This window comes from Thalassophryne amazonica, chromosome 1, assembly GCF_902500255.1.
Source record: "Thalassophryne amazonica chromosome 1, fThaAma1.1, whole genome shotgun sequence".
In the NCBI taxonomy this organism is placed as follows: Eukaryota; Metazoa; Chordata; class Actinopteri; order Batrachoidiformes; family Batrachoididae; genus Thalassophryne; species Thalassophryne amazonica.
In genome coordinates, this window is record NC_047103.1 from 135,106,994 (window position 1) to 135,120,060 (window position 13,067).

The following is a 13,067-nucleotide window of genomic DNA, read 5'->3' on the forward strand; positions in this document are numbered from 1 at the left end:
AAGCATAATTCTGGTTTTAACTGTTCTCTACATATCATGTTTGGTGGTTTGTCCAAAGGACTTGGGAGGGGGAAGGGACCAAACAGGCAGACGTTTCTCAAATTTCCTGATAATTTCATTTGCTTTTCGGTGGATTAAGAAAAGCATTAATTTTGTGAAAGTTTACTGTGAAAGTATTCAGAAAACCCAATGTTTCCAAATTCCAAATTCATGAAAACAATTTTTTTTCCTTCATTCATGATGGCCAAGGATTATGTTTATGCTTGTTTGAAAAAGACTAAAACTAATCCTGAGGCAAAAAATAAACATTGTTTTCAACTACAATCTGAATGAATCAGCAAAATGTTTAAAACAAAGCTTTATGACATCATAGCTTTATTACATAAAGCACAAAGCTTGCTAAGTTGTCACAAAGCTGCTGAAGACTTGACATCAGATGTAAGATCAGGGAAAGGAGTTCATTCTGTCAGCAGGAAGCAGGAGGTTCACTTTCAGCAAAAATGTTTACAGTTGTGGAACTCTACGACACAGAAGAAAGTGAAAAAATGAGACGACAAAAACATCAGACAGGTAATCCACACATTTAACCTGAGCAGAGGCCAGTTTAGTGAGACTGGTTCACAATGTATTAAATAGTCATTTTTAGGCTTTCTAGAAGTTTGACAGTTATTTTGGGTTCACCATGTGATGGTTCATAGTGCTTTTGGAGGCCATCTGCTGGATAAGTGGAGGTATTGCAAGTTTTTGAATCAACAGTCGTGGATCTCCAATTATTAACCTGTCTGTCTGTCTGTCTGTCTCAGAAATAGGGACTCGAGTTTACGACTTGGACTTAAGTCGCACAAATAGTGACTTCAGATTTGACTTGCGACTCGACCTCAAAGTCTTGAGACTTGACTCGCACTCGAGGTTCGAAACTCGTCAACAGCATCAGCGACTCCTTTGATGAAAAACGACTGCACATATAAACTTTATGTGCTCGATATGAGTTTTTCCTTCAATTTAGAATTGCTTTCCGTCAAGTCTCTCTGCTGCAGCAGAAACTGATTTCCAGCTCGGTATATGAAGCGTGTATTAACATATGAAGCATTGCTTCATTTCACTTTCAGTAGAGAGTAAAGTCTCAGAGCTGTGTCAGATCATTTTTATTTAGACTGCCGAAGACAAAGTCTGTAACCGTCTGCTCCGTTTGGTAAAACTACAAACATCATTATACTGGGTGTGTGGAACAGCTTTAACATAATTTTCATGAAAAGTGTCCAGTGTTGTCTGTCCCGACAACACAGATGAAATTTAGGGGTCCAAGCCCTGTGGGGCCGGAAGCCTATTGGTTAGAACATGAAATTAAGATATAATCCAAATGTAAGCAAAAAACAGCACACTGATTCTATTAAATAATAATAATGATAATTTAAACAATAATAAAAAAATGTATTTTTTGTCATTGTACATAGATGAATACAGGTGAACTCCGTTACTCGGGTTTTGGCTTTACTCACCGTCAGTTTGTAGACCCCCAAAATTTAGTCTACTGTATAAACACTACTGTATGTTTTTGTCAACCTCATTAACTCGCGGTTTCAGATAAATCATAGATCAATTTTGTGGACCCCAACTTGTGTGAGATAACGAGGTTCACCTGGACACAACACAAAACCTGTCCTCTGCCCATCATTAAGGTCAAACAGGAGGAACCACTAGCCAATCAGAGTGCACCTTTAATGGACAAGAAAAAGTCATTAATGAAGGTTATGATGATGATGATGATGAAGATACCAGTTCTGCTGGTCATGTTCAGGTTAAACAAACAAGTGTCTCACCTGAAAAATATTGAAATAAAATTTGATCATGAACAGTCACAAAAAATGGTCCAAATACAGAGTCGGGGGGGGGGGGGGGGGGGGGGGTGGGTAGATGCGTAATCCTATACGTTTGAATTCAGAATTTTAATAAGATTTAATAATGTGGTGTTCAGGACCCACCAGATGGTCAGAGACTTGAGACTTGACTTGGACTTGCAAAACATGACTTGTGAACATCTTTGTCTGTCTGTCATTCCTTCTTTGTGATCTATATTTTGAGTAATCATGTATACAAACATGCAAACACACAGCAGTGATCACAAAACCTCCAACCACTTCAGTTGTCACCATTTTGAACATCCATCATGGTGGCCAGATAGTTATCAAGGTAAATTAAAACATTGGTTTTCTGAATGATTACAGAATAAACTTTTCAAAAATATAGTTTTCTTTACCCCCCCCCCCCCCCCCCCAAAAAAAGACAGTGTCAGAAAATGTTTCTTCGTTTTCTTGAATAATAAAGTGAATGTGTTTTGTGTGCTGCTGTTTCTAATTGTCCTTCATGAAATAACTCCTTGAATTGATTTCCACAGATGAGCTGAATGAGTTGAACTGATTTTGTGCTGTCAATGAATTTTCCTTCCTTCAGTCTTGCAGAGTCCTGATGGCGTCTTGAGCTGCTGTGATTGGTTCTTGGTGTTTCTCTCCTACCTCATGTTGCTGTTCACTCTGCCCCTCTCCATATGGAGGTGCTTTAAGGTCAGTTTTTGATCATTTGCAGCTGATATTTAGATTATTGACAGTCAATAAGCAGTCGTCAGGCTGCAGGACAAACTGCTGGTCTGATCACGTCACTTATTGAGGCTGACTTCATGTTTATTCTGTGTTTTTTAATTCTACAGCTCTGCACATTAATCCTCTATAATGTTTCTTTACTTATATGTTTTTGTGTTTGATTAAATGTATTTAAATGATAAATATTGTAAGTGATCAAAGCTTGTTTTGGTGAAAATGAGCTGATTGAACATCTCTCACTGTCCACTTCCAGGATAAACGTAGATAAAGAACAGACTGACTTGTGAGCACTGATGTGGTTTCTCTCTGTGCACAGGTCATTCACATGTATGAGCGGGCCGTGATCTATCGCCTGGGACGCGTTTGGCGAGGAGGAAACAGAGGACCAGGTTGGAAGTGTTTCTTAAACATTCATGCAGAAGCTTCATCATGACTGTGTTTGTTTGCGGCGGCTTTAGTTTGTCTTCTTGTGATGTCACAGGGTTGGTCTTCGTCCTGCCGTGGACGGACACGTTGATGAGAGTCGACGTCCGCACCATCACCTTCAACATCCCACCACAGGAGGTACGAAACACGCGTCCACTTACACTCAACACATGAGTGTGTGTGTCACAGTCTGATACGTTTAAAGCACATTCAAACTAGAGCAGCACTCATTAGAGCGCACAGTGCACCTGCACATACAACAGTTCACCACATCTGGATCTCAGCTGGACGTCTTTACAATTTCTCACGTCGAACACATTTTTCTTTCAAAATATATGCATCAGTTTGTGACTTTTGACAGTAAAAGTCAAAACATTTTGTTTCATATTGTTAAAGAAAATAATTGTTTCCTCGATTCACGTCCAGATCATGAAGAAAACAGCTGTTGTTGCTCTGCTGCTTTCAGGTTGTGACTGAAGATCTTGTCCGGGTTTGGACTGATGGTGTGATCTGCTACCGGGTCCAGAACGCTGCCAAGTGTGTGACTAACGTCAGCGACGTGCACGTGGCGATCCGGCTGTTGGCTCAGACTGCTGTGAGGAAGGTCCTGAGCACAATGAGCCTGCGTGACATCCTGTCAGAGCAGGAAGAGGTCACCTCCATCATACAGGTACACCAGCTTTTAGACTCTCTGATGATGAACCAGTGTGAGGAGGTTCTGCTGTCAGACGTCTTGTTCAGGATCTAGTGGTCTAGAATCAGCTCCCCTCTCATTCTTCTCTATACTGTAGTGTTGGTAGGACGACTCCATTAGTGGGCGTGTCTCCTGCATGTAAACATAGACATGTTGTTGTGTCTTCTCAGTCCACTCTGGAGGCCACCACAGAGAAATGGGGGATCCAGATCCAGCAGGTGGAGATCAGGATGTCCAACTGTCCCCAGCAGCTGCACAACTCTGTGTCAGACAAGGTAAAGTGTTCAAGTCCCATCAAATATCACAACATTCCTGCATGTTTGTGTTTTATGTTTTATTCTTATTCAGTTCTTTTTAGCCACATGTCTGAGATCATTGTCTGAGCAGTGATCCCTCACCCTCCGTCCTGGTCTTTCTCCTTTCTTTTCTCTCACTCGCTCCTTCTTCAGGTGGCGGCTGCAGAGGGACACATGAACTCACCGCTGATGCAGAAGGAGGCGGCTGTGACTGGAGAGACTGCAGCAGCCCCGAGGCTGCGCTACCTGCAGACCCTCCAAAACAGTTTCTTTGGTGGACTCCTTGCTCGGGGGGAGTATAGAGGTGCAATGCCCACACATGGCACACCTTATGCTCCCCCACCCGTACCCAGTAACGCCTGCCATGTTAGACTGCCAGTCTAACAAAATTAGTTTTGAATAAAACTATTTTTCAAAATGTGTTGTGCATTTGTGTTTACATTTGAGTTTACACACATAAAGCATATTTTAGTGTCATTTAATTCTGACTTCTTCTTTTTTTTTTTTTTTTTGCAACCCAATATAAAACAGATGAAAGGACACAACTGTGAGATTCAGGGTGGTCCACAATGTAAAAGGAAACATTTTGGTTGCTAACAAGTGGTGATGATCACATTAGAAAGTGGCTTTGTCTCAAACAGTTTGGCAAACAGTTTGGGGACGAAGATGAGAGGAGGAATTGTGGGCAGAAAGCCAAGCTACCACTAGATTTAGCCCTGCAGCTGGAGTCCCTCCGCTGTCATTCTTTCCAATTGCAATCATGTGTAAGTGAAGCACACTTTCAGTCTCCAGATAATCTTTAAAATAAAAAGTATAAGCAAGTAATTCTATAATAAATCTCTGGCCTATCAGTGATGCTCTAGACTCTTTCTCTCACTTTTAACCTTCTTGCTGCGAGGCAGCAGTTCTAACTACCAAACCACTGCACATCCCACATTGTCATTGTCACCTCTAAAATTTTGTACCATGGTATTTAAGTAAAGGACTCACAGTATTATATCCCCAATATGCTAAAAATTCTCATTTTCTTCCTCCTCAGCCAGATCCAAAAACTGTCTTCCTCTGCCAGTTCTTTTATTGCCTTCTGTAACTTTCCTCCAGTCACTCCTGTGTCCCTCAGGATGTGTGTGTGGTTGCCAGCCCCACAAAGGTGGTCTTCCAGTCAGCTGGCACTTGGCAGCCAGCTCTGAGTACTTGGCTCTCTTCTGTTCAAAGGTAGCCTCAGTACCTTCCTCCATTGTTCCTGTAAGCTCAATAAGGAGCACAGATTTTGCTTTGGAAGACCACACAGCTATGTCAGGGCAGAGAAAAGTGGTGGAAATCTCGACGGGGAATCGGGACTGCCTGCCAAGGTCAACCCTCATGTTGCACTTGTGGTCAGAGGAGAAAGGCCTTGTTTCGCTTGGCTTGATGTTACTTAATAGTCGACTCAAAAAAATTACTCATTGGATGAACTCAGTTCAATTATGTGCAGGATTTCCATCTAATAAATACGAGTGTAGCCCCAACTCAAATAAAGCACATCCATGTGAGATCATTTAATTTAGTTGGGACTACATATATTTATTAGACGGAAATCCAATCCAGTGAGTCAGTTTTTTGAGTGTTTTATTCCATTTGAACCACCACTTTATAATATATCATCATTTCTTCATTCATCATCTTTTCCGGGTCCGGCTCACAGTGGCAGCAAACAAAGCAGCTCATCCCTCATTTCTCTATCCTCAGTCAAGTCCTCTAACTCTTCCCAGGGGATCCCGAGGTGTTTCCAAGCCAGTTGGGAAATACAATCCCTCCAGCATGTTCTGGGTCTTTCCTGGGATCTCCTCCAAGTTGGACATGCCTGGAAATTCTCCCTGGGGAGACGACCAGAGTGCATCTTCACCAGATGCCCAGACCACCTAGCGGCTCTACTCAGAGTCCCTCTTGGACACTTGAGCACCTCGCCCTGTGCCTGAGTTTAAAGCCAGTTACCCGACAGAGGAATCTCATTTCTGCTGCTTATATCTGCCACCTTATTTTTTCGGTCACTACCAAAATTCATGAATATTGGCGCGTAAATTGACAGGTACATTAAGAGTCTGCTGTTCTGGCTCTGGACCTTCTTCACCACGACAAACCAGTACAAACTATCAGATGGCACCCCAATCCGTCTATCAATCTCATGGTCCAACTTACCTCTACTCATGAACAAGACCCCAAGATACTTAAATTCCTCCACTTGGGGCAACAACTCTCCCGACCCACAGGAGACAGTCCAACTTTCCAACAGATGAACTCAGATTTGGACGTGCTGATTCTCATCACAGTCACTTCACGCTTGGCCTCAAACCTGCTCAGTGCACCTCTAAGGTCACCGCTGGACGAAGCCAACAGAACCACATCATCTGCAAAAAGCAGACATGGACCTCTGATGTCATCAATCTGGACACCACTGGTCCCCGACTGTGTTGTGAAATCCTGTCCATGAACATCACAAACAGGATTGGTGGAATCCAACATCCACTGGAAACATGTTCCATGTAATGCAGAGAATGTGGCTACAGCTCCTGCTTTGGTCATATAGCGACCGGATCGCACAGTGTTGCGATTCTGGTACCTCATACTCCCACAGCATCTACACAGGACACCTCAAGGGACCAAGTCCACAAGTCATGTAGACTGGTTGGTCAAACCCCTAACACCGTTCTAATATCCTTCTGAGGATAAAGAGCCAGTCCACCGTTTTACGACCGGGACAGAACCTGCATTGTTCCTCCTCAACCTGAGGTTTCAATTCACAATCAAAACCTCTTCTCTCATACCCTGGCGGAGGTTTCAATGGAGGTCATTTTGTGCTTCCTAATAAGATGGTGTTTTTTTGTTTTCCCAAATAAACTTTATAAGAGATTGATGGACAGACAAAATAATATGCTCAGGGACGTACAATAGAGGTGGGCGATACCGAGAATTTTGGTATTGATCCGATATCAAGTAAATACAGGCCCAGTATTGCCGATATCGATAGATACTTTTTCATATTTAAGCTTCATAGATCCAAAGGATACAAAAGACCTAGGATAGAATTTCATTGTACGTGACAACAAAATACTTTATACTGCTCTTACAGACAGAGAGTAGACTTTGATGAATGTACGTGCGCAGCTGTCAGTGCACGCGGGAGCGAAAAAAAGCTTGAGTATCGATCTTTTTACATGAGGATCGTTCAATACCAGCGTTGGTATCGATATTATCAATATTAGGATCGATCCGCCCACCTCTAACATACAAAAATGTTGTAAGATCACTGATCTGTGAAATTCGTTTAATTTTGTACATCCAACCCAAAATATCCATCTCTCTGCAACCACTTATTAAACAGTTTCTGACTTTTGTTTAACAGTTTTGCAAATTTAATGCGTCTGGAGTTTTAAGTCTTTCATTAGTGATGCTGAGGCACTTGATCGGTTTCTTAGTGGAATATTAGTGAGGTTAATGAAAGTGAGGGGATTTTCTCACCCTGCTCATTTTGCCACAAGGTGGCGTCTTCTACACAAGAATGATTTTCTTGGGGGGGGGCGGGGGGTGGGGTGCAGTTTGCCTTCTGCAAAACATGAACACCGTTTTGTCAAATGTTCTCTCACACTGAACATAGTAAATGAACACTTTTCAAACAAAACAGGCAAATAAACTGCGATATAAAGTGCGTTAAAGCTGAAAGCTTTTCCTCTGTTGCCTCAACAGTCCTTCACTGGTACCTTTTATCTCTTGGTAAATCTTGTTTAGATTGAATAAAGCCATAAGGACCATAGAAAGACACCCACTTTCTACCCTCTGACCTTTTAATATAGTGGCCATATCATCTCTCCATCCATCCATCCATTTTCTTCCGCTTTATCTGGAGTCAGGTCGCGGGGGCAGCAGCTCAAGCAAAGCCGCCCAGACCTCCCGATCCACACACACCTCCCCCAGCTCCTCCGGGGGAACCCCAAGGCGTTCCCAAGCCAGCCGAGAGATAATTTGAGAAGTTTATACCTGCTTCTTTGCAAAGAGGTGAATTCTTTGTCACAGCAAAGATTTTCTCTCTTCATTCTCTTTGCAAAATGCATGGAAATCTGCCAGCATATGTCTCAGATTTATTTTTCATCATTATGAAATATAAACAGTATGGGGAATCTGTCTGGAAGAGATGGTTCTCAAAAACATAGTGATTGTGCCATGAGTTGATGATTGAGGGAAGCCATCCCGCACAACTCTGCACTTAAAGCTTCTGTGGCTGTCATTGGAGAAACTGTACACAGCGCAACTTTTGTCTGTCATAGTGTCATAGTGGAGAACACAGGATTTTCATAAAAACCTGAAGGAAATTTTTCAGCTGCATTTTACTCAAAGATAATCCCTTTGCATTCCAAAGGATCACCCTTTCCAGAGTAGGATGAGAAGTCCTTTTTTTCCCCCTCTGGGTAGATGATACCGATTTCCCAGATTGGATCAAAGATTGTTTGTAATGTCCGGAGAATAGCATCTTGCCCAGCTGAGGTGGTTCCACTGCAATCCCACAGATCCCTGGAGCTTTCCTCACCCTCAGCTGTTTCACTGCACTTGCAGCCTCAATAAACTGATCAGGTGGGCTAGCCCTGTGGTTGGCATGAAGCTGGACTCTGGTGATGGTGGCAGAGAACACTGGACAAACTACTGGACATTATGGACGATGCCAGTTACCATCTGCACACAGTCATCAGCAACCAGAGGAGCCTCTTCAGCCACAGACTGCTCCTTCACAAGTGCAGGACCAACAGACTGAAAAACTCCTTTGTCCCTCAGGCCATCAGACTGTACAACTCCTCACTCAGGGGGAGGAGGAATAACAGAAAGACAGAGGACAGGAATGAGAGGAACAGTAGTAGCCAGTAAACCAGTATTGATCAGTATGTCTGGTATTTATATTTGCAAATTGTTTTTTTACTTTCACTTTTGATACTCTGTGTGCTCCTATACAATACTACTGGAACCTCAATTTCCCTGATGGAGTCTTCCCAAGGGATCAATAAAATTCTATCTAATCTAATTTAAAACAACATTTGGTGGTTCGCTGTTGAATGCAGAGGTGCTGCACTCAGTTGGGCCTTTTCAGTAACAGTTACTGGGCTCCATTTTGGTTCACACACCAATTTTTGAACAATTCTGAGGGCTTTAACTCAAAGTAAACTAGTTATCTTGGTTCCCAACCAAAACAACTTTTCCTCATGGAGAGCCAGTTCTTTGTGGAAATGTGAAGAACTGGCTAACCCAACATTCGGCACAGACTTCAAACTGACCCTGGAAGTGCATCAGTGGAAAAGCAGTACAAGAACCACAGTGAAAAATGAAGACATATGAAAAGTTCTTTGTTGTTTTGAGGTTGTAGGTTCATACCCCAACAATGAAATAAATTTTAAATTCTACCAACCAAACAGAACACAAAAAGTAAGAAAAAGGTTTACCAGTGTATCTGTTGTTGGAGCTCGGGGTGTTTAAGAAGATGTTTTGAAGTTATGGGCTCAAATCTCTGAATTTCAAAGTACACATAACTGAAACTCAAAAGTGCTCATCTTTAAATCAGAGTTGAAAGTTTGCATGTGGGTCTTCTGTCTTATTCCCACAGAACAAACACTCACAGATTGGGCTAACTGATGACTCTAAAAGTCAGTGTGATGGTTCTACTACACATTATGTCTGAAGGACCAGCAACCTGTCCAGGGTCTGTTCTGCCTCTCTCACACAGGTTAAGTGGCTGCAACCAGTGGATGTTTGGTTCAGTCACAATGCACTGAGTTAGAGGTTCAGCTTTACAGTAGTGTTCAGAATAATAGTAGTGCTATGTGACTAAAAAGATTAATCCAGGTTTTGAGTATATTTCTTATTGTTACATGGGAAACAAGGTACCAGTAGCTTCAGTAGATTCTCACAAATCCAATAACACCAAGCATTCATGATATGCACACTCTTAAAGCTATGAAATTGGGCTATTAGTAAAAAAAAAAAAAAAAAAGTAGAAAAGGGAGTGTTCACAATAATAGTAGCATCTGCTGTTGACGCTACAAATTCAAAACTTATGTTCAAACTGCTTTTTTACTATCACTAAACTAGTATTTAGTTGTATAACCACAGTTTTTCATGATTTCTTCACATCTGCGAGGCATTAATTTTGTTGGTTTGGAACCAAAATTTTGTTCATTTACTAGTGTGCTTGCGGTCATTGTCTTGTTGAAACACCCATTTCAAGGGCATGTCCTCTTCAGCATAAGGCAACATGACCTCTTCAAGTATTCTGACATATCCAAACTGATCCATGATACCTGGTATGCGATATATAGGCCCAACACCATAGTAGGAGAAACATGCCCATATCATGATGCTTGCACCACCATGCTTCACTGTCTTCACTGTGAACTGTGGCTTGAATTCAGAGTTTGGGGGTCGTCTCACAAACTGTCTGCGGCCCTTGGCCCCAAAAAGAACAATTTTACTCTCATCAGTCCACAAAATATTCCTCCATTTCTCTTTAGGCCAGTTGATGTGTTCTTTGGCAAACTGTAGCCTCTTCTGCATATCTTTTATTTAACAGAGGGACTCTGTGGGGGATTCTTGCAAATAAATTAGCTTCACACAGGCATCTTCTAACTGTCACAGCACTTACAGGTAACTCTAGACTGTCTTTGATCATCTTGGAGCTGATCAATGGGTGAGCCTTTGCCATTCTGGTTATTCTTCTATCCATTTTGATGGTTGATTTCCATTTTCTTCCACGCGTCAGTTTTTTTTTGTCCATTTTAAAGCATTGGAGATCATTGTAGATGAACAGCCTATATTTTTTGCACCTGCGTATAAGTTTTCCCCTCTACAATCAACTTTTTAATCAAACTACACTGTTCTTCTCAACAATATCTTGAACGTCCCATTCTCCTCAGGCTTTCAAAGATTAAAGCTTGTTCAACAGGTGCTGGCTTTAAAGCATGTTCAACAGGTGCTGGCTGATTCACACCTGTTTGTTCCACAAAACTGACGAACTCACTGACTGAATGCCACACTATTATTGTGAACACCCCCTTTTCTACCTTTTTCTAATAGCCCAATTTCATAGCTTTAAGAGTGTGCATATCATTAATGCTTGGTCTTGTTGGATTTATGAGAATCTACTGAATCTGCTGGTACCTTGTTTCCCATGTAACAGTAAGAAATATACTTAAAACCTGGATTAATCTTTTTAGTCACATAGCACTACTATTATTCTGAACACTACTGTATGCTGACTTGGTACTACTTCATATTTTCCTGAGTTTTCTATAGATAACAACCTGTAAATGGTTACACAACAGACAAAAGTTGCATTATGCAGTTTCTTTAAATACATCCACAGAAGTCTATAATTGCTTCAGAGTTAAGTGGTGTCTTGATGGCTTCCCTCAAGTTTCTTCTTGCATGATGAACTGCCTACTCCAGATGGATTTATGCTACAGCACCATCATATTTGTATTTCTTAAATAGTGATGTAATTTAATTCTGAAACTATATAACTATATAATATTAACTTGGAAATGTTCATGCATCCATGAACTTGAAAGCAAAAGAAAAATCTTGGCTGTGAAAGTGATAATTTGTCATAAGTTAGTCATACAGTTGCAAAATTTGAGTTATGAGGAGAGATTAAGTGAATTGGGTTTAACAACTCTTGAGAACAGAAGAGTTCGGGGTGACCTAATAGAAATGTACAAAATTTTACATGGTTTTGAGGCAGGCCCAAAACTTTATTTACTAGACAAAGGTACAATGGCCTTGAACTCACTGTTGAAGTGAAAAGATCACGTCTTAATATTAGGAAGTTTAGTTTTAGTAATAGAGTTGTACAGTATGTTTGTGCAACAGCCTCCCTGAGTACATAGTACTCTCACCTGATGTAAATTCCTTCAAAAACAATTATGACAGATATTATACCACCTCAATCTAAATGTTATTTGAATGTTATTTCAATTCTAAGATTATTTGAGGCTCGACGTGTGCTTCTATTTAATCTCTTAATCATAATGTCATTGATGTGACTTTAAATCTAATGTTCTTACAAGTGTTAAATTTTGTATCACTTTAATGTACTGATGTGTGCTTTTATTATACTTTGTACATGCCTATTTATACACACAATAAAATGAATTATAAATTATTAGTTGTACACTTGTCTGTACTTTGTGTGTGTGCGTGTTCAATAACTGAATATTTTTTTAAATATTTGCATAAATCTAGTTCATTTCCATTTACTTCTGAACCCATTTTAAATTGTATTCTTGCCAATAATTATGATCCGAACCGTAATGACGTATGTGAACACAACCTGTTAAGTGTGTCCAAATGACAGCAATAACACAACACGAATATACTGATGATGACTACATCTGAAACACATGAAGAAGACAGCTTCTGTATGTACATTCAAAACTTTATTATGGAATACAGTGTAGAAAGCGAATCTTTTTTTCCAGTCAATGCAAATGGCCTGCACAATATTACACAAGTGGCAAACAAAACCCACAGAGAAAAGATGGAAAGAAAACCTGCGACTTCATTTACTCTACCACCCCCTGCTGGGCTTCTAATGAGCAACCTCTGAAAGCCAGGGAAGTGCCGCACTGCAGCCTCTGTACATTTCACGCAAAAAAAAACAAAAAACAAAAAAAAAAAACTCAACGCTATTGATTATGAGATGGCGACAGCTAAACAGATCTTTTCCAGAGGTCGACTGTGTGAAGGTGAAGGATGATTTGTATCTATGCTTGACCGTTTCCTCCCTGTTTTTGCTCATCTTTATACAGACTACACCGCTCCGCCACTGAGGAGTCGACCGTGCTTTGACGACATCGAGGTGAGCAGCATGCCTGAAGGGAAAGCAAAGTAAAAGTGGGAGTGCTGGGGAGGGACTGCAAATCCATTTATATATATTATATATATGAATATGCACACACACCCCCACACACACGCACGCAGACTGCCTGCCTGGCTGGCTGACTATCCATCTGGAACAGCAAGTCATTTCTAACTCGCCCT

At 41.1% G+C, this 13,067-nt stretch overlaps 1 protein-coding gene across 1 annotated transcript; it reads left to right on the forward strand.

Moving 5' to 3' along the window:
- Positions 1 to 500: 500 nt before the first annotated feature.
- Positions 501 to 4,399, forward strand: LOC117515290 (erythrocyte band 7 integral membrane protein-like). The gene is made up of 9 exons (XM_034175815.1): positions 501 to 570; positions 804 to 909; positions 1,007 to 1,071; positions 2,452 to 2,561; positions 2,914 to 2,986; positions 3,079 to 3,161; positions 3,490 to 3,693; positions 3,888 to 4,031; positions 4,167 to 4,399. Exons 1-9 carry the CDS (start codon positions 501 to 503, stop codon positions 4,395 to 4,397), a joined length of 1,086 nt encoding a protein of 361 aa, XP_034031706.1. The 3' UTR covers positions 4,398 to 4,399.
- The last annotated feature ends 8,668 nt before the right edge of the window (positions 4,400 to 13,067 follow it).

What these genes read in the sequence shown, in the direction of transcription:
- LOC117515290 (XM_034175815.1), top strand. Translation starts at nt 501, where the DNA reads ATGTTTACAGTTGTGGAACTCTACGACACAGAAGAAAGTGAAAAAATG. An exon ending in AGGAGGAAACAGAGGACCAG is followed by an intron (nt 2,987 to 3,078) that starts GTTGGAAGTGTT and finishes GTGATGTCACAG; the next exon opens with GGTTGGTCTTCGTCCTGCCG. An exon ending in TCAACATCCCACCACAGGAG is followed by an intron (nt 3,162 to 3,489) that starts GTACGAAACACG and finishes TGCTGCTTTCAG; the next exon opens with GTTGTGACTGAAGATCTTGT.